General features: G+C 33.4%; 3 protein-coding genes across 4 annotated transcripts in view; 2 read left to right on the top strand and 1 right to left on the bottom strand.

Moving 5' to 3' along the window:
• Positions 1-39: 39 nt before the first annotated feature.
• RfC4 (replication factor C subunit RfC4) lies at positions 40-1,840 on the bottom strand. The gene is made up of 6 exons (XM_033347044.2): positions 1,573-1,840; positions 1,150-1,417; positions 806-1,054; positions 502-711; positions 307-420; positions 40-211 (listed from the first exon to the last, which is right to left on the bottom strand). The coding sequence occupies exons 1-6, from the start codon at positions 1,683-1,685 to the stop codon at positions 110-112; spliced, it is 1,056 nt and encodes a 351-aa protein (XP_033202935.1). The 5' UTR covers positions 1,686-1,840; the 3' UTR covers positions 40-109.
• Positions 1,841-2,094: 254 nt separating this feature from the next.
• Nca (neurocalcin homolog) overlaps positions 2,095-26,260 on the top strand; it is a 79,915-nt gene continuing 55,749 nt past the window's right edge. For both annotated transcript variants that reach the window (XM_076617399.1, XM_033347045.2), the window contains exon 1: positions 2,095-2,226. The gene's annotated coding sequence lies outside the window, so the exon portion shown is untranslated. The remainder of the gene's footprint in view (positions 2,227-26,260) is intronic.
• LOC117164163 (neuronal calcium sensor 2) overlaps positions 2,236-26,260 on the top strand; it is a 70,674-nt gene continuing 46,649 nt past the window's right edge. Inside the window, exons 1-2 of the mRNA XM_033347054.2 lie at positions 2,236-2,793; positions 25,777-25,822. The gene's annotated coding sequence lies outside the window, so the exon portion shown is untranslated. The remainder of the gene's footprint in view (positions 2,794-25,776; positions 25,823-26,260) is intronic.

Raw genomic sequence — 26,260 nt, 5'->3', positions numbered from 1 at the left:
TAAAATATTAAAATAATCATTTTTTTGAAAAAATAAAAATTTTATGTAATAGAAATATATAAATAGTTTTATTCTCTCAAATTACATATTCTTATCGTAGAATTCATTCTTATTTCTGCATAGTTCTTTGACAAAGTCTAGCAAGAAGACTGTTCATTTGTAGTAAACTATTAATTCCATCCACTATTCCTAGATGAGTTATTCCAATCTCCTAAAATGATAGTTCCAAATTTGTATTTTCATATCTATATTGATATAAAATATTCATTACATATTCATACACAATATAAATATATTTTAACTTACTTTTATAAAATCTAATTTTAATGGTTCTTCGATGGATAGATTTGTACAAACTCTGAATATATTACTGATCAAATCTTCTGCAGAATATCCCATTTTCCATAAATGTTCCATTATCTATAAACATTTATCAAAAAGGGCATTTTATATTCTTATGGTATGTTAAATGGAAGTTTTTAAAATAGCATAATATCTTACCCCATATGCTTTGGAAATTTTACCCTGTGCACATAATTCCAACATTTCTTTAAGAAGTAATGGATGTGGTTCGTCACAGACTTTAAAAACATTGTCACTGTTTACATGTCCAAAACCATTATAAGTTGATTGTAAATTATTTAGAGCCTGTCTCATATCACCCTGTGCAGTAAATACTATTGCTTCTAAACCATCATCTGTATGTGAAACCTAATTAATTCATTATATATATAGTGTTATTGCAATACATTTTCATTCAAATATTTAAATAAAAATACAACAATTTGTTAAAGATTGATCGTACATCTTCTTTCTGACAAACTTCAATAATCTTTGCTAAAATTTGCGCATCTGATAATTTTCCATATCTTAACATGGCACAGCGTGACTGTATTGGCTCGATAATTTTTTCACTTGTATTACAAGCTAGTGCAAACCTAGTTGTATTGCTATATATTTCCATTGTCCTACGTAATGCTTGTTGCGCACCATCAGTCATGCTATCAGCTTCATCCAGAATTATTATTTTGTGTTTTCCTTTTGCCAAATTTACCTGAATAAACATGGAATAAATGTTTGACGAAGAAAATTTAAAAGGGATATATGAAGGGGTTTGATATATTATCAAACATAGAAAAAAATACTTACCCTCTTTTGGGCAAACATTTTAATTTTATTTCTGACAACATCTATTCCTCTCTCATTTGACGCATTTAATTCTAATACTGCTTCCTTAAACGCTGGTCCTAATAAAATACGTGCCAAACATAATATAGTTGTAGTTTTACCAACTCCCGGTGGACCAGCAATGATAATATTAGGACAGTTCCCATGTTCAGCAAATACCGATAATCTGGATACTGTGTCTTCATTACCAACAATGTCAGAAAATATTTGTGGTCGATACTTTTCAATCCTAAACAATTAATGACCTTCATTTATTAAATTACTTTGTTTGCATTTTAACTTCCTTTTCTATTACTCTATAAATATATAAATCAATTATGGAATAAAAACATAACCTCAAAATTTGTTAATTTCGAAATTATATATTTATTTATACTGACATACCATGGCAAATTGGCCGATTTCTTATCTTTCTCTTTATTTTTTATATTATAACCACTCGTCGATGGTACAGCTTCAATATTCATAGGTTCACCGACAATATTCTCAACTCCCATCTTTAAACTTTAAGTTAAAATCGCGGGAAAAATCGACCAGTTCGTTTAAACATGGATAAAATAGGAATATAAAGTAACAAGTTTTGATCATTTTTGGGACAGTGCAAACAGGAGAGTTGCATTATCGATTAGTAATGATTTTTGATAATAGAGGAACAATACCTACGTACTAAGTTCTTAAAAATTTATATTCAAAATATTTCATTTACGGAAAGTATTTATTATCTAAAAATACTATAAGAGAAAGATAGAAGAAAATACATATAGTAGAAGGAAAGAAAGATATATAATGTAATCTTGCGATAATATTGACGGCGTAACAAAATACCACGCTACGCCTTAAGAGGTCGCGAGTATCGATCGAATTTTGCGCATCTAGTAAATTTTACGCGATCGTCTCTCTTTCACTATCGTTTTGTCGATGGCTTATGGAATGAGATTTCAATATGGCAGCCGTCGTGATATCTGCACGAGTCAGTATCGCGGAAATGTTTTGAACTCGTTGAGTAATCGCGACAACCGGTTGACGTACAACGCATAGGTTAGTAGGACGAAATGACATTTTGTTCTTGTATCAGCTTTCTTCATCGAATAGATCAGTTTGTGTCAGGAAACCGGGTTTTCGTGAGAATCGTTTTTCTCGTAAAGTTGGGCCGCTAAAGTATATAGTTTGGCCGCAGTATCGTTCCAATGCAGGCATAGGTTACCTCGGCTTTTTCATTCCTTGAATCAAATTCAAACGCATATCACCTTAAATGGGAATCCGACGCTCGTTTCGTTTAACCTGACGATGTATGTGCATGTAACATCATGTATGTTTTGCGATTGTATGCTTGATGTGTGTACGTTTTTCTCAGCGAGGCTACATGTATGCGTGTACGTGCCAGGTGTGTGGATGCTGTTGTCGATGCGTGTATATTCATGAAATGTTTAGAATTGTCGCTTATCTTTTCTTTTCGAACGGGACATTGGTTGAGTGTCGCGCGTGTTTAAACGTCAAGAAAGAAGACTCGTCGTGTGTGTTTTTGACACATCTCGCCATGCTGAATGGACAGCATGGTGTTGCGGCCCGCTACGTACCGAACAATTCACTTGGGAACGGCATTTGGTAAGTTAATATAACTTCTTCTGTGTCATTTTTCCCCTATCATCGTTCAGTCATCGAAATTTTTATGACAAGTGCTTTCTATTGTATCGTTCTTCGATATCATTTAACATCCCACTGTATTTTGAATATCAGCGCCATGAAACTTCTTCATTATTTTATTTAGAAACTAGTGTCATTCTTAATTACTTACGTTGAAAATTAAGGAATTCTATGAATTGCTTGTTAATGCAAATACGTAGTATACTACTTTTATTTCGGCATACTCAGATAATCGCTTCCGGTTCTTCTTGATATTCGAAATATTTAATCGTGGGAAGGACATGATTCATTAAATTTTGCTAAGTTTGCGTCCTGCTAAATGCGATTCCATTTTTATTTGTTCAACATTTTTAAATTTTATACACACACGATATTTTACATAATTGATAATAATAGAAATTAAATTGTTATTAGTTTATTCAAAATCGACCACTTTATTTATCGCATGTTATTAAATTGTGACATATTCATAGCTAAAATCTGTGTATATATATTTATAGATATTGGACATCTATTGCTTATTGCGTAATCCGTTCCTAATTTATTTTACATTTAAGTAATATCATATGCATAAATCAAACAATGTAACATCCGTTGTGCTGTGATATAGATTTCATCATCTTACTTATTAGCATAAAATCTACTGAACGAATTTTATATGTGTGTATATATATATATATATATAAAGCAATAAATTACAATTTTCTTGCACAAAATGTTTGAAAAAGGTTTGTAGTACTTACGTTCTTCATTTTAATATACTCATTTATACAGTAATTTTACAATTAGTTTTAATTAACTAGACAACCACGTTCAGGAACATTGATGAATATTGATTTGAAAAAAGCAGACATATATGTATATACGTAGATAATAAAGCGCAGCTTCAGCATGTAAAGTATGCAAGCATACACAGTTACTTGAACGTATAACGCGTGTTATAAGTTTACATTAACACGTGTTATTGAATTCGATTATTTCCCACGATTGAAAGAGCATATTTATTATCTTTTGGGGATTCATTTTTGCACTAAATCCGTAACTATATTAAATAAATCTTAATTCAATACAATAGTTAGACTGCGGATGCTTATGCATTTTTTAATAATTTAATATTTAATTCAATTCGCGATATGAACTATTATTCAAACATTGTTTTTTTTTTACTGTTATATCTTTAAATCTAAAAATCTATTTTTAAATTCGCTGTCTAAATATTAGGACAAAACGATGTTACAATATTAGTATTAGAACAGATTCTACTGGTTATTTAAATTCTAAATTTGAACAACTATCAATCATTGGAAACGCGTAAATTCTCTTAATCCGACAGCTATTGTTTTCTTGTCTAACTTTCTGTAGTGCATCAGTATAATTATGGTTGATTTTATACATGTTTATTGCTAGAATTCGGTCTAGATTATATATATACCTTTGAAGCACCTATTTTCTGCTTTTCGGCCCTGACATATTCGGTTGACGCATTCTGTAGATTACATCGAATAATTAGAGAATACGTACTGGTATCAGTCGTGGTCGGCTGTTTTTGGCCCGATCATTTATACTCTTTCTGAATTTACTAGACGCTAGAGAAATATTACAGTGTAAGAAATATTACGCATTAAATCTTCGCTACTGGCTTTTCGTTTCGGTTGGCCAATCGAATCCGCAAATATCAAATTATCCGATTTGTCTAGAGTATATCCGGTTTAAGTATCTACTGCGCAATTCAAAAGATTACGTTAATATTGGAATCTCTGGAAATATCGATAAAAAACAATTTAAACGTTTCAGTAAGTTTCTCGTATAAAATAAGGCAACTTCGGTGCATAACCTTTTTTTGTATATGTGTATATGTTTATTTACTTTCTGGCTTCGCAGCCCGGAGACAAGGACTTGGCTTACACATTTCCAACTCGCACTCATTCCCATACAACCGCCACGGTACTCGCCATATCCAAAAACCCACACTTCCATCTCAAACACACATATCACCTTTCATATCTGATACTAAGAACATAACATTTTTTGTACTTTCAATAATCGCAGTCTAATCCTGCTGTGTCGTTTTGGTCATTCTCGATGCCTAAGAATTTGTCTGCTAAAATGAGATCACGATTAATGTAAAAATTAGGGCATCGCGATAGAGTTAAACCGATCGTACAGTATAAAACGCTATGGAAGAATTAGTTAATCATTCGTGAGAACACTTTTCAAATTGCACCGTTTGTTATCGTTATAATTGTCAAAAAGCGATACAGCGTATCTCTATTATGTTTTCGGATGCTTAGATTAGCGGATTGTTGATATCAGTTCGTAGAATTGAACTCGAGCCTTGCTGAATGCGCTTCAGAGAACATTTCTTAACTTCTGTTTGCGTTTAGACAGGATTACTGAAATCTTCAAACAGCGCCGATGGCGCAGTAATAAAGTAGCTTTGAAAAAATATAAAACGTGCATTAATATTTGTAACGATAATTCAGATGGATATAGCGAAAAAAATTGATATGCTTCGACACATGTCGAGTATAGTAGCTAATTAGTATTGCATACATGAAATGCAAAGTATTTGGGAAAATTATCTTCAGATCGTTGTTCACTCTGAAAATGAATTGCTTCTTGAATATCCTTAATTCAAGAGCCTACACGTATTCCTAAGCGTAATCTCTTCAGTGTATTCCTGTAAAGCTTTTAAGCGAGTTATTATAAAAATATGTATTAATAATAATAGGTTTATGGGCCATTACGTTTAGAAAATATCAAGCCACTGTCTTTCATGCGTTCTTTCTTTTATATAAAAAACTTATCGTAATTATCAAAGTTGATAAAGCAAGATGGATTGTGTGTCTTTTAACAACGTTATTCATTGCTTCTTGCGCATAGTTTTTCCGCAGTCTGTTTATTATGCAAACGTAGAGATTTGCTGATGAATTAGTAGCAGAACTAATTTCAGAAACTGAACGCATTAAACAATAAAAACTTGCACATGACTCACACAGAACACTCGAGATGGAATATTGACGTGTAGGCGTATCATTGCATATTTTTTTTCATTTGTATCCAAATTTACCCACGTGTGAGATCATCATAGATATCATCAATTGAGAAACGAACAGAGCTTGAAATAGACATCTTTATTAAGTATATTTATTAATCCAACGACAGCTACGGTTCCGTTAACGCAACATTTCATTTACAATCTTTTTCTTGTTTAATTTACAGGATCGTTGGATTCTATTTTCTAACATTACGGTTATGACAGGAAGTTTCAAGGACTTGCTTGATATTATTTTGTTATCGCGTTTTTATTGGACGTTAAAATTGCGTCAAAAGATGCATTAGAATAGTTACGGAAACGGAGAATTTCTTTGCTCTATAAATAACAATTTATTGCGATTGCACTGTCTTTAGAATGTCTAGGCCCGTATCTAAAAGAGGAACTACGTACTGTACGGTGTTCTAAGAAGGGAGAATACTTAATAAATTTGGACCTCATTGTGTGCTAATTTTGCGAATCGGTATAGATGCATTTACTCCTGCAACTGACGTGAAACATATCAGAGTTTGAACATTTTATGGCTTTAACTGCTTTCTCTTTCTTAATTATTTGACTTAAATATATTTCAAATAGTTACAAATTAAAAAGTTGGAACAAGTTATTACAGAGATTAATGAAATTAAAAGTTTCCACACTGGTAACGAGAATTTATGTACCTTGCTGCATGTTGTTTTTATCTTGATATTTTTGATGAAAAGTTTCTTCCAACGAAGAAAGATATTTTCGCCGGTTAAATATCTTTTCGTGTCAAAAATTTCGCCATATATCTATGTTAAGAATCGTGGATCTTAATTACCGAAATAAATGTATAGGAACACTTGGATTACGCTTAGAATTGATATCAAAATAGTTTCAGATTTATTTAATATGTGATTTACAAGATATTCGCCGATATACATTTGCACGCGTCTCAGCACTTTCTTTGTCTCACCATCTTCTATACCACACTACTAACGAAACAGTTGCATTCATCTGTTTTTCGAGACGCTGTGCACGCACATAATCCACACACTCATACTCATATATGTGCGTCACTACTACGCGGCTAATCTAACGTAGTACACAAAATTACACATATCTCGATAATCTATTTTATTTGACAAACATTAATAGAGATTATAAAAATTCCAAGATAAGTATTTTTTTGCGGGAAGACCAACTAAATTGTTACTTTTCGCTGATCACTAACGAAATTCTTGAAAAATAAAGATATTCGCGAATAGGTTGCGGATGTCTATGGGTTTGTGAAACGTTTAAATGAAATATACGTGATAGACAAAAATTGTATAAAATACAAAGTATTGCGTAAAATATCAAAAGCGCAGTATCTATTCGTTATGATGTTTAACACGTGGAATAAATCTCCGCGTTGTGGTTCCATTTCTCTAGTTTAGCATTTACAAAAATACTAATTTGCGTAAACATCCGCAGTCTATTTATAAAACGACGCACGATTAAAAATACGAATCTGCGACAAGCGCAGTCTCGCATCAAAACGATTGTAATTATCGCGAGAAACTTTCAGGAATCGCTTCTTTGCATCTCGCGCATTTTAAAAGAGCAAGCAATGAAGAGATGGTAACGAGCCAAGTGATGATATATTGTGCGATTGCAGTTACACAATCCTCTTCACCAAATCTATAGATCAACTGTCTTGGCACTATTTCGCACGGTGCCCTACCTACCTAGACCTTATTTTCATTGTGGTTCCCATTGAAAGTTTATACTTTTTAATCTTTTACGTAATATTCTTTATGGCTATTGTCCACAGCGATTCGCGAAAGTAATTTTAACACGATTATTAAAGTTGGAACGTATTTTACATGCGTATAACGTGGCTCGCAAAAGTATTTGAATGCTTCTGCGAATCTTATTAGAATATTTCATATTCTATTTTTATAAACTACTTTCATTTTTCCAGTTTTACATGGCAGATGAGGAAACAGCATTACGTATATGTATTGTAATAACGTAAATCCTTGGGGTAAATCAGACGATCGATTCTGGAAAATTTTATTTTGGGAATAATTTTGGGATAATACAAATTTTACCTGGAAAATCGAGAATCGTTCTTCTCTCGTAATCTATTCTATTCAGCAAATGACTGCCGGTAGAACAAGACAAAAATAAAAATGTCGCTTGTCGGGTAGTTTGAATTCTATAGAATTTACATATATAAATATAAATATATATATATATATATATATATATATATTTGCACTTTAAACTTAAGTTTGTAATTAAGTTGTATTAAGTTTGTACACGTATTAGATAATTTCAAAACTTTTATCGTTTACACTGCTCTTCTTCTTTATCCGTAACGATACCAAAAAAAAGAAAAAAAATGAGGTAGTTACGATATCTCACGACAATATTAAAGATGACGACGAAGTGAATGAATCTCCGCATCTCGACTGATAAAGATAAAGCGCACAAAGAACACAGACCACACCCTCGACCACACTGGAAAAGAAGAGAACCTATTCGTTCTCATTAATTGAAGAATCGCTGAGTGAATAGGTATAACTAACTCTCTAATTAAGAACGGATAATTTTAAGTAAGTGTGTGTGTGTGTGTGCATGGGTGCGCGCGTGTGTCAAAAGAAATTGCGCTGTGGTTGCACCTAAATGCCACGCACCCGACCTAGTACAATGCATATCTTTTCGCGCGAGTTCATCCCGAATGTAAGATAGAATTGGGAAATGTTGCAGAAGACTGCTAATGCGTTTCCAATTAATCATTCGGCTTCTAACCGTTTGTATAATTTCTTTGCAAATAACGCGCAGTGGCTCGTAGAGATATTCGAATATCTGAACCAGGAAATTTCTAGCTAAGTTTATAGAAAGCAAAACTATCGCAATTCGTTTCTCATCTGTAATTTTATAATTGAAATACATATGGTGTATCTACCATCGGTCGAAATACAACAATTTAGAGCAAAGAGGAGTACTTTTCTTTCATAGAAGAAGGAAACAAGGGAAACAAGCTGTGTAAATAATAATAATCTTTGCGGTGTTGATATTTGCCAAGATGGATTTGAGGAAGTCCGCGATAAAACTGTTTTGTAGTTCTCATTATGTAGCTCTACTTAGTGCGCTAATATTCGCCACGTGAATTTTGAATCAACGTAACAGAATCAAGATTTTTGGTCGTAGAGTATCGTTACGATGCTATCGCAATAACGTGATTAAATGTTCGATTGCTGTTGGTTACGGCGAGCTGTGTCGTCCTTTACCCAACATTTGCTGCACGTGTTCCGTTAAAACAGGTAGCTTGCAATAAATTATTTTTATAATTATTTATATCTACCACCTTGACCTTTTTCTTGAATGGGAAGGCGATATGGTGGAGGAAGACTGCTTTATCTCTTGCATTACAAGGTTGTTTATTGGGTAAACATGCAATGTATATGCGGTCTCGTGCGTATATCATCGTAAAAATTTCAAACACGTCTGCTCCATAAAAACTTTAAACGATTAATATAACACGTCGAATTAGAAATGTGTCTTCGTGGAACGTACAACAAATAGGTATTTCTTTTCACGGTTGGTTATTTCTGTTATTAATTTGTGGCAGGCTTTCGAAAATTGCCAGTTTTTCTGTATGTAATAAATAATAAATAAATAAATAAGACTGACAGGTGAAATTCGGCAACTTGAAAACTCAACAAATTTTGCGACCTTTCATAAATGTAATTTATGTGATGCTGATAACGGTCTAATTTTTTTCCTACTCAAAAACGATCTTAAGAGTGAAAACTCCGCCCCCATACCATAAAGAAATCTTAATTTTTGATATTATCGTGAATATCTAAGAAACTTTATAAGATACAGAAGAAAGTTAAATAAAAAATTGTATTCTTTCTTATAGCCTATATCGTGGGTGTGAAAAATTTTCAAAAGAAATTTCTTCCCCATAATCCACTTCCACCTATGATCTTTCGAAGGTTCAATTCTTGGTGTATTTTTTTCGCCCCCCTTTATTTACACGATACAATAAATCCACGATATGTACGTGATATCTCACTTATTTTTAGACACGACTCATTCTCTCTACTTATTGTTAGTTGGATATTAGCGAGAAAATGCTACCGTAACCGTAACATTTATTTATATCCGGCATATTTCAGGATAAGAAATACAGAACAAATTACGTCTATAATTTAATGTAGTTAATATAATTTAATCAATATAAGTAATTTACATGAGCTGTAATAGCTACACAAGAGCTCAGGAGCAGCGTTGTACGTTGTTTCAATTCATTTATTTATTCGTAAGGAGCTGCTCGAACAGTATCCATACGTGTGACAACACGAAATAAAACAGAGGGTAGTTTTTGAGAAAACATTCATTTTTGAAAATTGTTCACATCCGCAATACAGATCATAAAGAACACTTCAACTTTTAACGTAACTTTTTTCCTATATCTTACACATATAATTTCTCAAATATTCAGGATAATATGAAAAGACGAGATTTCTTTGGCGTTTGTTTTACCCCGTTTTTCAGCAGAAAGAAAACTGTTCCGTTATTAGCATCGCATGAACTAAATTTCTGCACCGTCAAATTTGTTTGAATTTTCGAATCGCCGAACTTCCCTTTTAAATAATTCGTGGTTTTATCGGTACTCGGGGAGAAAATATTATGTTTCTAATTGCATGACGTAAAAGTAATGTGTCTATAGCAAAGAAACATGAATATAGACAGTGTAAATATTCCGGGGCGTGTCTAAACTCGTGCACGAAGCCTTTTCATAAGGAATCCACGAGAGAATAATTATCTCTTTCAAGAAAAATGAGTTTGTATGTTTCTCAGAAATTCAGCGATTAAGTTACAAAAATGTATGATTAAAACACGTCGGTCTCTGTAGATATAATTTCTCGTTAGGTATACAACTTTCAGTATATCAATTAATCTTTTCACAATCTAATTGCACAGAATAATTATGACTTATACTTACTCTCTTAAATCCAATTAATTCGATACATACTGCAACAAATATGTAACTCTGCTAAAACGACCGCATCAACATTTAGGTAAATCGATATAGTAATAAAGTATAGTAACAAACAAGGCTTATAGACATTGAACAGTTAAATTCTGCATATTAACTTCCATTCATTCTTATTTTTAACTGCTGCTTTCGTAATAAAATAACATTTCGAAGTATAAAGGGGAAATATTTAAGGCAGCTTTTTTGTCTCTATTATCATCGCGATAAAATATATTTTCACAGTACCGAACGCGAATAATTAAATGGAATGAATTCCAAGCTTCATCTGTGTCATATAACAGCAAATATTTCAAGAGATTTATTTCAATCATTTAACGTGATACCCTTCAGCACTCCAAATGAAGCATGACAACGTAATCGATATTTCACTACCACGATCTTTCTGTCTTTTTTTATTTTATTTCGAAAATACGTACCTAGCGTGTCGGGAACAACGAGAGTAACAACACTGCACAGTGCGAAATGTCAGCAATATAGCATGAAAAAATTCAATTTTGATAATGAACCGAATAATGATTGGTGAAAATATTTTTGAACATTTACCACACACGATCTTTACGTGTCATATGAAACGTATTAGAATATGCAAGTTACATTCTTTTGTTAACCATGGGAATAACCATCGTTACTCCCAGCATTCCTTAAATTTCCCATCTACCAAGCAGTTTGCTAATTGATCATAGGTCGGGATTTTGCCCTGATACGCGGTCATTTCAAAATTCATATTCATAATGAAATCACATAATCGGACGACTCTTCCCTTTTAAAATTTTATGCAAATACAATTTGAACCTGATAACTTTCTATAAATGAATCACTATAATTATAAATATATAATCTGCGTTCTAGCTGTCTTGCTTTTACTTTCAGCGACATTATTCCAATATCTATATTTTTTTCGTTTTATTAACAAACATTAAATATGTATCAACGTCTGGTCGAATATAGATCGTGCCGTATGTTACTGGAAAACCCATGAAACTATTGGGTTGCCAACTAAGTGATTGCGGATTTTGTCATTGGGTGGTATTGACAAATTTTGGGTATTTTGTCATTGGGTGGTATTGACAAATTTTGGGTATTTTGTCAATACCACCCAATGACAAAATCCGCAATCACTTAGTTGGCAACCCAACATAAAAAGTTCGTATCTCCTTAGCGCAATGTATAATTTTGCCTGGCTGGATCGCTGAAACGTCACTAAGAACTATCGGTTAGACGCGAATTACGAAAGAGCAGCAAATCGGACTGCTTGGTCGCAGGTGGAAAATGTAGAAACGACAAATGATTATGCTTCACCTTGTACTTCTTCCGCGTATCTATATTCAGCCCATCCGGTCACTGTGTTCGCCACTATTGATCCATTACAGCTACGTGCAATGCTGGAACCAACTTTTACACGCGACAAGAAGGTAAAAACAAGCAAAAGTTACTCTCTTTTTTTTTCCTTTTATCGTGTTTGCACATTTTCCTTTCTCGGCTTTTCCTGTCACATCGTACCGCAAGAAACTGAGAAACATTGTCGACCGCAGATAATATCTGCGAAGCCAGCGACCACCGATATCGTTTACGATCGAGACATCGCTTCATCTTTTATAAATTGAAACGCTGAAAAAGTTGTATCGATAGAGAACTGATGTTTGCCGATGTTGACAGCCGTAAAAAAAAATGTCAGAAGAAAGTATCGCGTCTCTGGGTAGATAGTCGTTTCGGTTTTGATACTCTGAAGAACAATTTGTTGGAAGTAGAGAACTACGTATGCTAAATTAAATTCGTTTAACTGTTGTTCCCAGTAGAGAAAATTGAGAATGATTGTTACGCTTATCAGTTGATAAAGTTTCGTCTCTTTAATTGAAGAATTTGCAGCAATAACGGGGTAGCAGGAAAATGTTTATCTCGCTTTACATAAAATGGAATATCCTAAAATGGAAGGTACCTGTTAAATTCAGCCCAAGGCATAATCGTTAAGACCGTTTGAATATTTTTCAGTGTCGTAATGTTAAAACAACAAGGAATTTTTGTTCTTATTTTTACACTTATCGATGAAATTTTTATTTTGCTAGAACAAGCGTGCCACGTGAAAATTCCGAACGTTGTGGAAACAAAGTTGAACCACAATCAAACCAGTGTTTAACATCCAAAGGACAAAAGTTTAAAAATATCCAGTTGCAGCGAATTTCCGACCAGCTTAGGGAATATTTTCAAACTGATACACCCCTGTTCTTCTTCCTCGTTATATTGCACTGTAATTAATTTACAGGTCGATTCGATTCGGAAGAACACGAAAAGTAGTACTACGAAAATAGCAGCACGAAACCGTAAAAGCGATTTTTCTAATTCAAACAATAGAATGTAAAAGTAAAATGTAGAGAAACGATAAAACCATAGACGATTGAAAGTTTGTATTAATACTATTATTTATTTCACCTATCTCGAAGCAAATTTTTCAAAATCCGGCCGAAGATTAAACATAAATTGCTTTTACGACTTGAACTGCATAACAGTAAACGCTTGTTAAAAAAAAAAGAGTATGGTGTTGAAGGAAGATAGCAACACGAAGCGCGTTAGTACGATATTGATACTAATTTCATGAGTCCTTTGCCCTCGGCAACCGTTGTTGCCTGTTTTTCATTAACTCGCTAATTAAAAGCTGAATTCACGAGGAGAAATTTACGGTTACTTTATTTGCGTATGTATATTTTATATTTTTATATATGTATTTTACAGGAAAATTTATGGAATTTTTAACTTTCATAGCATAATTTTTCATTAAAAGTGTAAAATTTCAAAGCTTATGTAAGAATAACAAATTTTTAGGTGGTTTTATAATTACGAGACACAGCGAATCCTCGCTAATGTAGCGTGCGCAAGGTGCGAAGCTTTTTACGAGCTGATGTATTTAGCGCTAGCTTGGTCACAGTCGCACGATTACTTCATGATTTCCGGCATACGCGATGACGCACAGAAACTGATTTGGAGTTTGGAGAGTGTACGCCACCGGCCTACCTGTTGAGACGACGTACAAGTAATTTTAAACAGCGTTTTCATTACGCTTTGTACGTCCGTCAAACAAACGGGACTCCGAGTTTCGATCCGATTACGCGTTTAGTTCAAATTGCGAAAACTATGTTTTAAAAGCTTGTCGAATTGCCTGTCGCTTCTGCGCGAAGATTACTCTTCCTTTCGTGCGTTTTTCTTTTTATCCTTATCTCATCGTTGTTGCCTCGACTCCCAATCTCGACTATAAACTCGTTAAACGCAATAAACTGAGCAACGCTGAAGGTTCACCTAATGTCAATTTTTTTTTGCATAAATATTCGCGGTCTATCAATATTTAGTAAATTAATTAGTATCTGTAGGATGTTCGATATGCCTAACTTTATTTTGTCTTAAACCTCATGTGGATTAGTCGAGTTACCTGAATTCGAACAACTCTAGACCACTTTGTCAGTATCAACTTGTTAATTTATTAAACTTGAAATACATTTTCAAGTTATCCTTATTCTTAGTAGTTTTATAGCTTGGATTCGAGTAACTTGACCGATCTAACGAGTACTTTGTTACGAGCAGTACTTTTAGCAAAAATTCCCTTTGAACTTAAATGAAACGAAATAAATATTAATTCAATGAAACTTCTTTTCTTTTAATATCTATAGTTGCATATGGTTCCTTTATATTTATTAAATGCAAGGATTATTTGATTTATAGATACTATTATTTATCATTTTTATCTGTCGTGTACAAACAGAATGAGAGGAACCACAACGAAAATAAAGTAACGATTACCCTCGGTTCTATGGCTCGATCCAGTTCTCTTTGTTTTGCTTCCTAATTTCCTTAACCAATAACAAATTATACCTTCCTATTTGTACTTTCACGATGCATCTCTTTTCAGTACAGAAAGAAATATCTTTTTCTAGTCCCGATTATATTTTATTTATAGCTGTGTCGGTTAGAAGTATGTGATTTTCTTTGTTTACATTTTTTTATACGTTTACTTTAATTACTTAATGAATTTGTTTTTCATTAACTTCTCCTGTCTTTGTAAATGTATTCGATGAATATCCGTTCAAACGTATGTACATCGAGTGGAAGGTAATTCCACCGATTTTCATTCTTGGCGCATCTGCGAAATCTTAAAAAGGTCTTATTTCGAAAGAACAAGGTACTTAATCGATACTTGGTCCATTTTCTTGCAACGCCATCATGGTTCAGATTCTATAGAGTAGTGGATAACGTAGATGTCTGCAATACTGTCGCAAACTTACGTTATCGATTGTACTTAGTCTCGATTGTGTCTCTAGATGGTGCCACATATTTGAATTCAGGATTCAGGGTTGCCTCGTAAAATCTCAATGTCTCGTTACCTCACTACGTATTTCTTTGTTACTAATTTCTCTTTTCCTCAAAATACACATCTCGTTCTTGTCATAACTCGATGAAAATTAAATTTCTATAGTATGCAATGTATGTTAAATATTGCTTTCGTATTTTATGCGGCGATTTTGTAATATTTGAAGAAAGAAAGAAACACGGACAAAGTGTCGTTAAGATTACAGTAGAAGAACAAAGAAACGAAATATTAAGGCAAGCTTCAGTTTAATATATATGTGTGTATATATATTCATGCGCACGACTTGGTGAAAACGACGAAAAGGTAGAAAAAGAAAACGGAAGTTGGCAAATACGAACGTTGCAGATATAATGTTATTGATTCTGGAAGTATTAGCTGTCCCGTTCCCAAAAAATAAAAACGAGAGAAAGGTGACCCGAAACATGCGAAACTCTGGAAGCTTATAATTTCATTCATTTTGAAAACATTTTATCTCGCGCACATATACCTACATTTAAGTTTATATATTTGCTACGTTTGTTTTTAAATCCTTCGCAGGCAGGCATATTTTTTTATACTCTGTGGGCAAACTGGATCGCTTAACCTCGTCTCTGACTTTTTTATTTTTATAGGCTTTCAAAAAATGTACGAAAGTTCCGAAATATTTTAATATTTATCTTCCTACTACATTATACAGGCGTTCGTTAACTTAAAATGTTCGAAACTTTTTTCGATACAGATAAAAATTCAGGAAAGAAATTTAAGAGTGAACTTTTTTTTTCATTTAATTGACCTAGTTTTACCGTTAACGTAGTTAACGATATTTTTTTACGTTCGTCGTTTATGATATGTGAAGGGTTTAATCGAAAAGAAACGTTTGTTGAAATTTCGTTTCAGACAGTTTTCACAACGCGATAAATTTCATTTTATTTCTACTCTCTCTTCCTTCCTCGAAAGGATTTCCATCATTTTATGTTTTCAGAGCATGCATGAAAGTTTCAGAATTTTCTTTTGCTTACTTAAAAGGTGACATTTTTTCCCCAACGAAATAATTATTCACGTAGCGCAAGAGACGCGCGTTTCCCATACAAATGAGCCATCGCTCCGTTATTGGCATAGAGTACATAGAAAATATGATTAGTATGATGGGATAATGTCTAAAGGAAGTTATTAAACATAATTACTTGCAGCTTCCAAATAGAATACACAACCGGCCACGCATAAGGCGTGGTATTTCAAGACGTGATATTTCGCTTGCGCTATTTAATTTATATCGTTGCGTTCCTGAACAAATTTACAGTTTCAGTCGCTTCCCACGGAACGGGATATTTCGCCGGGTCGTGGAACATTTTTGTAATTGACGATACAGCGAATTTAACATAACTAACAAGAATGTATTACATATTTAACGAAGTCCAGGAGCGAAGAAATAAATAACACAAATAAATGTCTCGAACCGTTTAAGATAGACGAGGTTTAAATATCTAGTATGTTTTACTGGCCAAATCGCTAAGGTCTATCATATATTAACAAGTATAGACAGTTTTATGCCTTTCAGTGTAAGCTCTAATGTATGCTTGAAGGATATACATTGATGTTAACTCTACACGTTTTTATACTCTGTGTCTGCAATTTTTTTTTTTTTCTATTATGATTTATTTTCGCTCGCACGAGCATAAATCGCTATTGTACGACGGAGAAAAGGGACGAAACAAGAAATATAAATACCATTTTTTTTTTTTATCTCTGTAGTAACAAATCAGCGAAACAAAATTTTACTGCATTTCAGAATTCTACAGAACGTACTTTTGTGTTTCGAATAAACCTGAATGTTTGTTTCCTATTAACCTCTTAAAGATAAAACTAAGCAAAGACAAATTTTGTTCAATTCTGATTCACGTCGTAGACACATTCGAAGTAATCAATATACATTTTTATCTTTTTCTTTCGGATAACGTCTAGAGACGATAATTAAAACGTGAAATACGTTATTACGCGTATTATGTTTTAATTAAAAATTTATCTCTTAACGCGAAAATGCTTACTCTTATCTCATCGTTTCTTTACTTCGCATTTAAAGTGCAATTTAATACTTGCTCTAGGTAGATGATGTAATTGTTTATTTACATTCTGTAGTTATTCGTGTATCATAACTATTACTATCGAGTTCCATCTAGGATCGAAGAATTTGAAGAGATATTTGCTTGGCTTCGAATAGAATCTATAAATCACTCTGTTCGTGATAAAATCCACAGCCACAGAAGTTCCAAGCAACTGCGGAATTGAAAACAAGCAGAAGTCATTTTAAAGTATAAGTATTTTTAATGTCTACTAAACAAACAAATACTAAAGTCTCAATTTTTAGAACACTCGATAGGATGTTTTCTTCTGCAGATATAATCCGTAGAAAATCTTACCGATTCTTTAATTGTAACTATTTTGGAATTCCTTCGATCGAAAAATAGCATGATCTAACGCTCCATTATTTAACGTGAAAACGTGTAATAGTTACAACATTCGATTAATATTATATTATTGTAATGTTAAATTAAATTAATATTATAATATTATCGGTATGGTTTAAATATATTTATGCATTTTCCATTCTGTTGGACAGTTGCGTAATCTCGTGGGAATACGAATTTTTTACAAGCGAATAGCGTGGATTTTTTTTATTCCTGCACCTGTTAAATTGATCTAACTTTGACTATGCAATTTTTCGTTTGAAAATTCTATATTTCGGCTTTTTTCCAGTTGGAAATCATGTTTTTACAAATTTCATTGCACCTCTTCCATCATCCAATCCCAGGCCGAGTCATAACGATTTCTCTGTACATTTATCAGTTTAGTATCTGCGCTTGCTTTCGCAAATTATGAAAATAATACGAAATAAATTTGATTAACGATTGAATCTCTCTTCATCCGTAAAAATAACTTTTCGCAATTTTGCAGAATATTATTTTTGAATAAAATTCGGATAAAGATAAGAACATTTTATGGAAACTGTAAATAAGTCTTTTTATACTTGATAGGATTAATAAATATGATCTAACTATTTACGTGCAATCGGGAAAGAATTCGAAACTTCTCTTAAAATAGCAGAGATTCTATAAGAAGTTACAGCTTCAAGTCGGTCCGTACTTTTTCATTTACATGTATAGCTTCTGGATTTCTTAGTAAATCGTAAATTGTATCATGGCTCTGATATAAACTGTGTGAAATTCTTTAAACAGAATGCTTTTCACTCTTTGACTGTATTTCATCCTCGATTAATATTTCTTTCTTCTCCATTTTTATTCGACATTAAAATTTTATAAAACGAACGAAACCAAATTCGCTGTCGATGGTATTACGAATTAAAATATTGAAGTGGTTATTAAATTAATTACTGGAATGCATAAAAATCTATATAATATCAGTTTGCTTATGTCATAGAATAAATAAAAGGTAGCAGAGGTATCTACCTGTGGGAATCGGAGATTTAATCAAACTTTTTTCGATGACCCGCACCAAAAACGAATGAGATATAAAAGACAAACGAACGACATTCGAGACTTTCGAATCCATCGGCAACGAATCACAAGGACAGTTTCTAGTAGTGATTAAATTATTCGCTAATGGAAATTAAAATTTTTATCTTTCTTTTTTAGAAGGTATTATCAACGAATTTCTAAGATTCTCTCAATAAAATGAATTTCCCAAACGCAACTTCGTTTAAACTGTTCTTATTGTTTATTTATATGCAAATACTGTATTTTTCAATTATTGTTTCAATAACATTGGCGATTAAAGCTGACTCTTCGATTTATAGTTATAGAAAAAATATTAGCGATCGAATCGTGGCATCTCCACAAACACCTAATCGCGAATATCAGAATTGAGATTTTTAATGATAAATGTTTAATCGAGCACGCGAGATTACCCCTTTAATTTGTCATCGATGGATTACGCCAGGCTTCAACATCACTCCCTGCTGTTCGTGCTGATTCATCAAAACAAAGTATAGGGCTGACTCCACAGAACCTTAACTGCGGAAAAATCTGATTACTTGTCCGAGAACTACATTTGTTACTCGAACGTATTCCGAGTTTATTAAAAAATAACGGTTTTACTCGTCACTAATTTTACTATAAGCGATCATTATACACGTTACAATCAATTTACATTGCGACTTAACTCATCTTCGCCGTTTAATCTACCCGCAAACAAAGCTAACGCGCTGGATGCTGCCTAAGAGGAATGAGTCGATTGGTACACAGCCAGCTGCTGCGCTATCTGACACATCGATGTCTTTTCGCAATAGATTAGACTTCGCGTTAAAGGGCTAACCTTGGACCATCCAAAGATAGATAAAGTGATTTCTTCCACGAGTAATTATAAAAAGTACAGACTTCTCCAGATGATATTAACAGCTTGTATCTTTACCTGCTAACCTCTTCAAAGAAAAAGTTCCATACAATGGAGAATTTATTCGCTGTGTAAGAAACCTTTTCTTTTAGAACATCGATAGATAGACACCAGTTCCGATAGGAACTGAACAGTTTAAAATAAAAAATTCTTCGTGATTCGTAAAGCAGCATTTACTGCTTGAAATATAATGTCGGATTTTTATGATGAATCTCAATTCTTTATAAATGGCAGCAGTTTGGCAAAATTGAAAATTTTGAAGAAATTGAAAATTGAACAGAACAAAATTGTCTACCACAGAAACAGTCAACCTTAAACATTTCTAAAAATCAAATAATCGAAATATAAAAAGAAAATTGTTATATCGTTGTGTCGTAGAACCTCTGATATTTTAGTTACGCTTTGACGAGTATACTGTAAAGAAGTTATAAGGTAAAGTTGGCAGAAGCGTGGCACCTTCGACATATCAGATTGTCGATTAGAAATTAATACATCGATGAAGGAATCGTGCATCGAAGGCTTGATCCTTGATTGCTGGTTCTCGTCGCGCTGCCCGCATTGCGTCGGATTGCCCTCACGCCGGCGCCTTGCACCCTTTGCTTTTCTGCTGCCGATTCGGCCTTCTCTTCATCCCCTCCTTTCATCCTTTTCGTCGACAACGCCCCTTCCATTGCGTCCTCTACGCAGCCAAGATGCTCGTTAAGCGTTTCATCCTTGCAGATACTTTCATATTTGGCAATATCGAGTATTTCAAATATTTCAGCCACCGATCCATTTCTTTACCGCTCGTACGAATACTATTTATTCATACCGTCTAGTATCCACGGAAATATTATTACTGTTACGTCTCATCTATTTGTCAGATGATCAGCAAAATAGAATTATACAAAATTTTATATAGCTATTGAATTTTATTCAATTTGTTTTACCTATATATAGTAAACTTATCGATACCTATGTCAGTCTTACGAAAAGTTTACTTTTTATTTATCGTTCGAATGAAAAATTGAAATTATTAATTTTCGTCGCGATTAATTTGATACACAACTCCTTAAAAAATTTCGGAAATCCGAAGAAATATAAGAATATAATATTCTTACCGTAATTGTAGGTTTGACGACGTAAATGATCTTACAAGGAAGATTAATTTTGCATACGTTATATCTTCCATCTTTCTCACCGAAGCTAAAACAGGCTAAACGTTAATTTCGTTTTATACTCGACGAAAAGTTTACTACGCGAAACTATAGTTAACGTTACTCAGTGTAATTAAACTTCAATTATACCACATTGCCGCGTTTTTCCGTCCTATTTGGGCGTGGGTTGTAAGTACTTACTTTCATCGCTTTGGTTTGTATTAGGCGTCGTTAATGAAACAGTTGATAAATTACTCCTCGAACTGAAATTTCAAAGAACTTGCATTAAATTTCATTTATCGAATGTCCAGATTTCCGTGAAAATAATAGAACGTTATTTTGCAATATATCTCTCTTTCTATCTATATGTCGTTCGTTAATGTTTGAATAAAAATCGACTATAATTAACTAGGCTTTTTAAGTGTTTACTTCCGTCTTACTTCATGGTCGAAAACTGGAGATTCTTCGATAGGCGGTTGAACGGAAAATTTGCTAAGTAAGGCCAATTTAAAAGACTCTTTGAGATACGACAACCATTTTTAACGAGCTAAAATAGTTTGTTCTAAAATTTGACTAATCTAAAAGCGTTCGTAATTATATTTATGAGAAACTGATCATTAGTCTGAGAATCTCTATTTAACGTCAGACATATAATAAATAATAAAAACCAACATTAATTGTAAAAAGAAGACTGCAGGTTTTCTTCATTTCCATTAAATTGTGATTTTTCTTTTCACGTTCAGTCTCATTCTCCGTGTCCCTCGCTTAGATTATTTCCGAGAATTGGAGACGATGACGAAGCCGATATTAACGGGACATCATTGTAATTCTGTTCAGACAAACACCGCTACATGCAGACATTACAATGACCATGCATGCGTTATAGCTTATCGGTCATTTTCATTAAGAATGCTTTGTTTGACTGACACGGTACGTATCTGAAGCTGTCAAAACACAAACAGTTTGACCAAGTTAGCTTTAGCAGTCAGCTGCGTGAACGAACCAAAAGAGACAATCAATGGCGAGGGAAATACGACGCCTTGCGTTCTATAATACAGGGTGTTTTACCCTCAATCGAATAACTGAACGTCTCTCTGGAATATTTTTAAATTACTTCAATCGATACTGAGAAACAGTTTTAAAACAGTCTGAGTGGTGTCAAAGGAGAGATATTGTGGAAAAATAATTTCTTTTAACACATTCGCCGCTGCTACACTTGTAGCTGCACATTCTCCTTTGTCACAGAAGCAAAGACGATCTTAAAACAAATGAAAGAAGACCTTGGAAGGACAATTTTCTTCGTAAAATTCTTCCTTCCAAAGCATTTAGGCGTTAAACGTTTCCCAGTATCATTAAAAATAAGGAGAGATACTTAATTGTTCCCTTAAGGATGACAAATCCTATTTATATGATATAACATTATATAGAACATCTAGAAATCCTTCGCGTTATAGCGGGGTATCGAACGCGATCGTACGATAACTTTGTTCGAACGAAATTGTCACGATAGCGTTAGAAACCCACAGAATGGCGCTATAAACCAGCCTTAATTCGAACGCTCCTTTGAGGTACCATAAACTAGCATCATCACTTTTCAGATCGATATAATATTTTATTAACGAAACTCTACCAGGTGAACACAACGCTGGTTAAACACTTTGTAGTCCAAGCGTAAGTGATCGTAATGGTGCTACAGTGCATCCTCGAGCGCATAGGGAATAAATGAGTGGATGAGTTACTGTCATCGTTTCCTCCTTTGCTTCGTGCTATAGTCATACTCCACGCCTGAAAAAGCCAGACGCGATTCAATTAATAACATCGGTGAAATTTTACGAGTCACAAGTTACGTGTTACAGAAAAGATCCTGATACACATATACGAAAAGAGTTTGAGTATAAGAATGTACGCGTTTGAAACAATCAGAGTTACGATCGAAAGAGACGACAAAAATTTCGAGCGATATGATTTGGTTTGGTAAAAAATAAAAATGCAGACCGTCTAAGGTTTCGTTCATTTACTTTTGATTCTCAAAGGAAAAATCGAATAAGAGGCTGCTCTGTCGGGCACAATAAATCTCAAACCACACAGGCATTTCCGCCGACGACGATTTATTTCATGGCAATTTACTTTATCCCGTGTGTTCGTCCAACCATGTGCCGTCACGGTCACAGCCACAAAATTAGAGCCCTTCGCTTGATGCTTCACTCGATTACAGAACCAGTGACTTTTTCTCTTTTAAATATTTCCCAGCGTAGTCACGTGCATTCGGTACACGCCTCTCCTCATCATATACGTATAAAAATAATTCTATCCGACTCTTTCTTCTCTCCCGATAGCTTTTACGCTGTGGAATTTAAAATTTACGAGAAAACTAATTAAGCCATACAAATACGAAATGGCTTTAGCGTACATATAGGATTACATATACACGTGTTCGTAATTAATATACGTTGGCCTGTAAAAATATCCGAGCAAACAGTTTTCGTACTCCTTTCCGTAAAAATGAAAACTAAAAGAATTTTAATTTATCCCAGCTAAGCTTGAGTAAATTTTATTTCGAATAAAGATAACAAATGGCAATTTGAAGCAACGAGTCATTTCGACTATATACTTTGATTTATGAATAGTGCTATTGAAACAGTGTAATCAGAAATATACCTTTAATACTGCAAGCAAGATTCACAACATCCGACATTCATCCTTTCATAATAAAGGTACAAATAAATGATAAGCCTGGACGTAATAGGGAATTGGGGAAAATGGGGAAGAGGAATATGGCCTAAAATAGTGAATTTGAGATATTATGTATTCTCTTGGTTATCCAGTAACGAAGGAGTATTTATAATTTATAAATGTAAATTAAAGAATTAAATAGATGAAATTCTTTTCGTAATGGCCGGACGAGTCGACACTGATATAGATTCTTATATAAATTCTTTCCCTTATACCAGTTTTAAAAATAATTTGCGAGAATATTACTGCCTAGAGCCTTAGCCAACGAAGACAGTATTAGAAAATGGTTTTAGGAACTTAATACTTATATAATATATTGTGGTGTTGAAAACTTTATTAAGAATTCGATTATTTCATTTATAATAAGTACAAATAATTAATATTTAATAAAGTTTATACTTTTCATTTGATTCAAACTTAAGCTGAACTATTTCATGTAACTGTACAATTGGAGAAAATTGCGTAATTAATCCTTTTCTGGATTTGCAAGGAGATAGAAGAGAAAATGAGCAGTCGTCACAGTAGAGTTCTCCATTGTGCGCCCGGCACTTTTATGAACTAGAATGAGATCGTAGCAAAGAACTTTATTGAATTTAAATGAATTCATTTATATGCTAATTGACGAGGGAGTGTAAGCTAAGACTGAAGTTGCTGGAATTTCGGGTGTCTAAAAGAATCTTTAAAAAATTATTACACGCAACCTGAAATTTAGTAGCTTAATTCTTAATTCTCTAGTTGTATAATAATTTTATGAGTTCCATACGTCCACTATAACTTTTCGAAGATTTGTTTTTAAGATTTGCAGGCCAGAACGTTAAGTGATTTTATGGGATGATTCAGCGCTGACAGCGTTCGAGCCTCTCACAATCAGCGGTTCGATGAAACACATAATTTTAGCTGCCTAATGTTTTGGCACACATTGCTAACATGGTTTCTGACACGATCGAGAATTTCGAACTATTTTCGAATAAAAGCAGATTGTTCATAGTTTTATATCTTGGAGAATTTGAAACTAGTCTGTCAAGGTTTCGGTCATTTTTGTTCCCTAGTTTTCGTGTTCTGCCACTCTCAGAACGTGTTGTATCCTCAAGGTTTCAGATAAAACCATTCGACTGTTATTTGAAATATTTTTCAGTATCATCGACAATTTCAAAACTATTCGTGATGTTGGATGGATTTAAATGAAATACCCTGTATCTTCGGCATAATTTTAGTATAATTTTAAACAATCTGTGAAAGTATTGGTCTTTGCATAGTTTTACTAAAAAAGTTAATCGAACACGCCATGGGCAAATATTTCTATACAGATCTCTGTATAATTTTACAAATTGAAAAATAAACTTCGATTCAACTGAATTTCAGTTGAAATTACTCGTTGGCACTAATTAACTAGTTATCGAAGCACGTTAAGATAATTTGTCACTGTACGGCATGTCGCGTACGTTTCCTTCCGGTATTGGAATCGATTTCGGAGTTTAATTAACGAAGCTAGTTTGAATTCGGCTACAATTGATCTTGCCATGTATCACGGCCGTAACGACAGTCTTTTAACGAATAAAATTATAGCAAAGAATTTTTTAAAACCGCAACCAACTTCTGCGATTCGTCGTTTGAATGTACAACTAGATGCAGTGTGTATTTTAAGTATGAAATGGAGAAACATGTGATTGCAAAATATGTGGAAAAGAGTCAGCATGTCAGCTACCTTACCGTTGTAAAAAGCTAGCGGAAAGAGGAACATATCCGCACGAGTGGTTCCATCAGTGAGCAGCGCTTTGCTGTGTAATACGCGAGATTTTTCATGAAAGAGCACGTACTACGTCTAATCTGAGGAGCGTTAGATGGAGTGATAGTTGATGACCAACGAACGAGTATTTTGCTTATGGTAAATTAAAAGCATACCGCAGTGTATACACGTGTGCTATCTATGCGGAGTTTAAATTAATATAATCTAGTCTAACCATCTACATAGCTAGATACTTTGGCCTAATTTCAATTTGTCACTCCTCAAGTTTTTTGTGGAATATCCATGTCACTTTCTAAAGTAATTCTACGAAATTGAAAATATTTATATCGTTAATTTGCAAGAAAAAAGTGACACAGTTGGAAATCTATTCCCTAATCTAATCTGTTCCATTTTTATTTCGTTTCACAAGTTATAATTAAATTGCGGATATTTATGAAAACTCATATTTTTATAAATATGATTTGAAAAATGGATGCTTCGATACATCGGATATTTTACATACTTTGCTTGTTTCAGGTGTGCGGCTCAATACTGGCAAAATACGCGCAGAAAACCCAATAAGGTAGGAGATCATGCAATTTAATATTTCAAACTTTTCGTCATAATAATTGCACTTCATAATTTAATATTTAGGTACGATATATATGCGAGCGTGAAGTTGCAAAATATTTTACGCCGTCGTGTAAAATTTATTTATTTCATGCATACAAAATTTTCTACACACGCATAATAATCGTTCATAATCGTTAATCGACATATATTCAAAGACTAAAAATAACATACACATGCAAGGTGACTTTATTAATTGTGATAGTGTAAAACCACCGGAGAATTTTCAACTTTTGTACAGTTAAACTCTTAAAAGCTACTATTGTAATTTCATTTTATATAAATATTAATTATAAGTATGTAAAATATTAAAGTATGTTCCTTCTTTTAATGAAAATATAATACTATTCGTATAACTGTGAATTAATTTTATATAAATTTTTCTAAATAT

This window comes from Bombus vancouverensis, chromosome 3, assembly GCF_051014615.1.
Source record: "Bombus vancouverensis nearcticus chromosome 3, iyBomVanc1_principal, whole genome shotgun sequence".
Taxonomy (NCBI): domain Eukaryota; kingdom Metazoa; phylum Arthropoda; class Insecta; order Hymenoptera; family Apidae; genus Bombus; species Bombus vancouverensis.
Note: the sequence above shows the minus strand (reverse complement) of the source record. Positions and strands in the feature narration are given on the sequence as shown.

What these genes read in the sequence shown, in the direction of transcription:
- RfC4 (XM_033347044.2), bottom strand. Translation starts at nt 1,685, where the DNA reads ATGGGAGTTGAGAATATTGTCGGTGAACCTATGAATATTGAAGCTGTA. An exon ending in AAGTTTGTCAGAAAGAAGAT is followed by an intron (nt 712 to 805) that starts GTACGATCAATC and finishes TGAATTAATTAG; the next exon opens with GTTTCACATACAGATGATGG. An exon ending in TAAAATTAGATTTTATAAAA is followed by an intron (nt 212 to 306) that starts GTAAGTTAAAAT and finishes CTATCATTTTAG; the next exon opens with GAGATTGGAATAACTCATCT.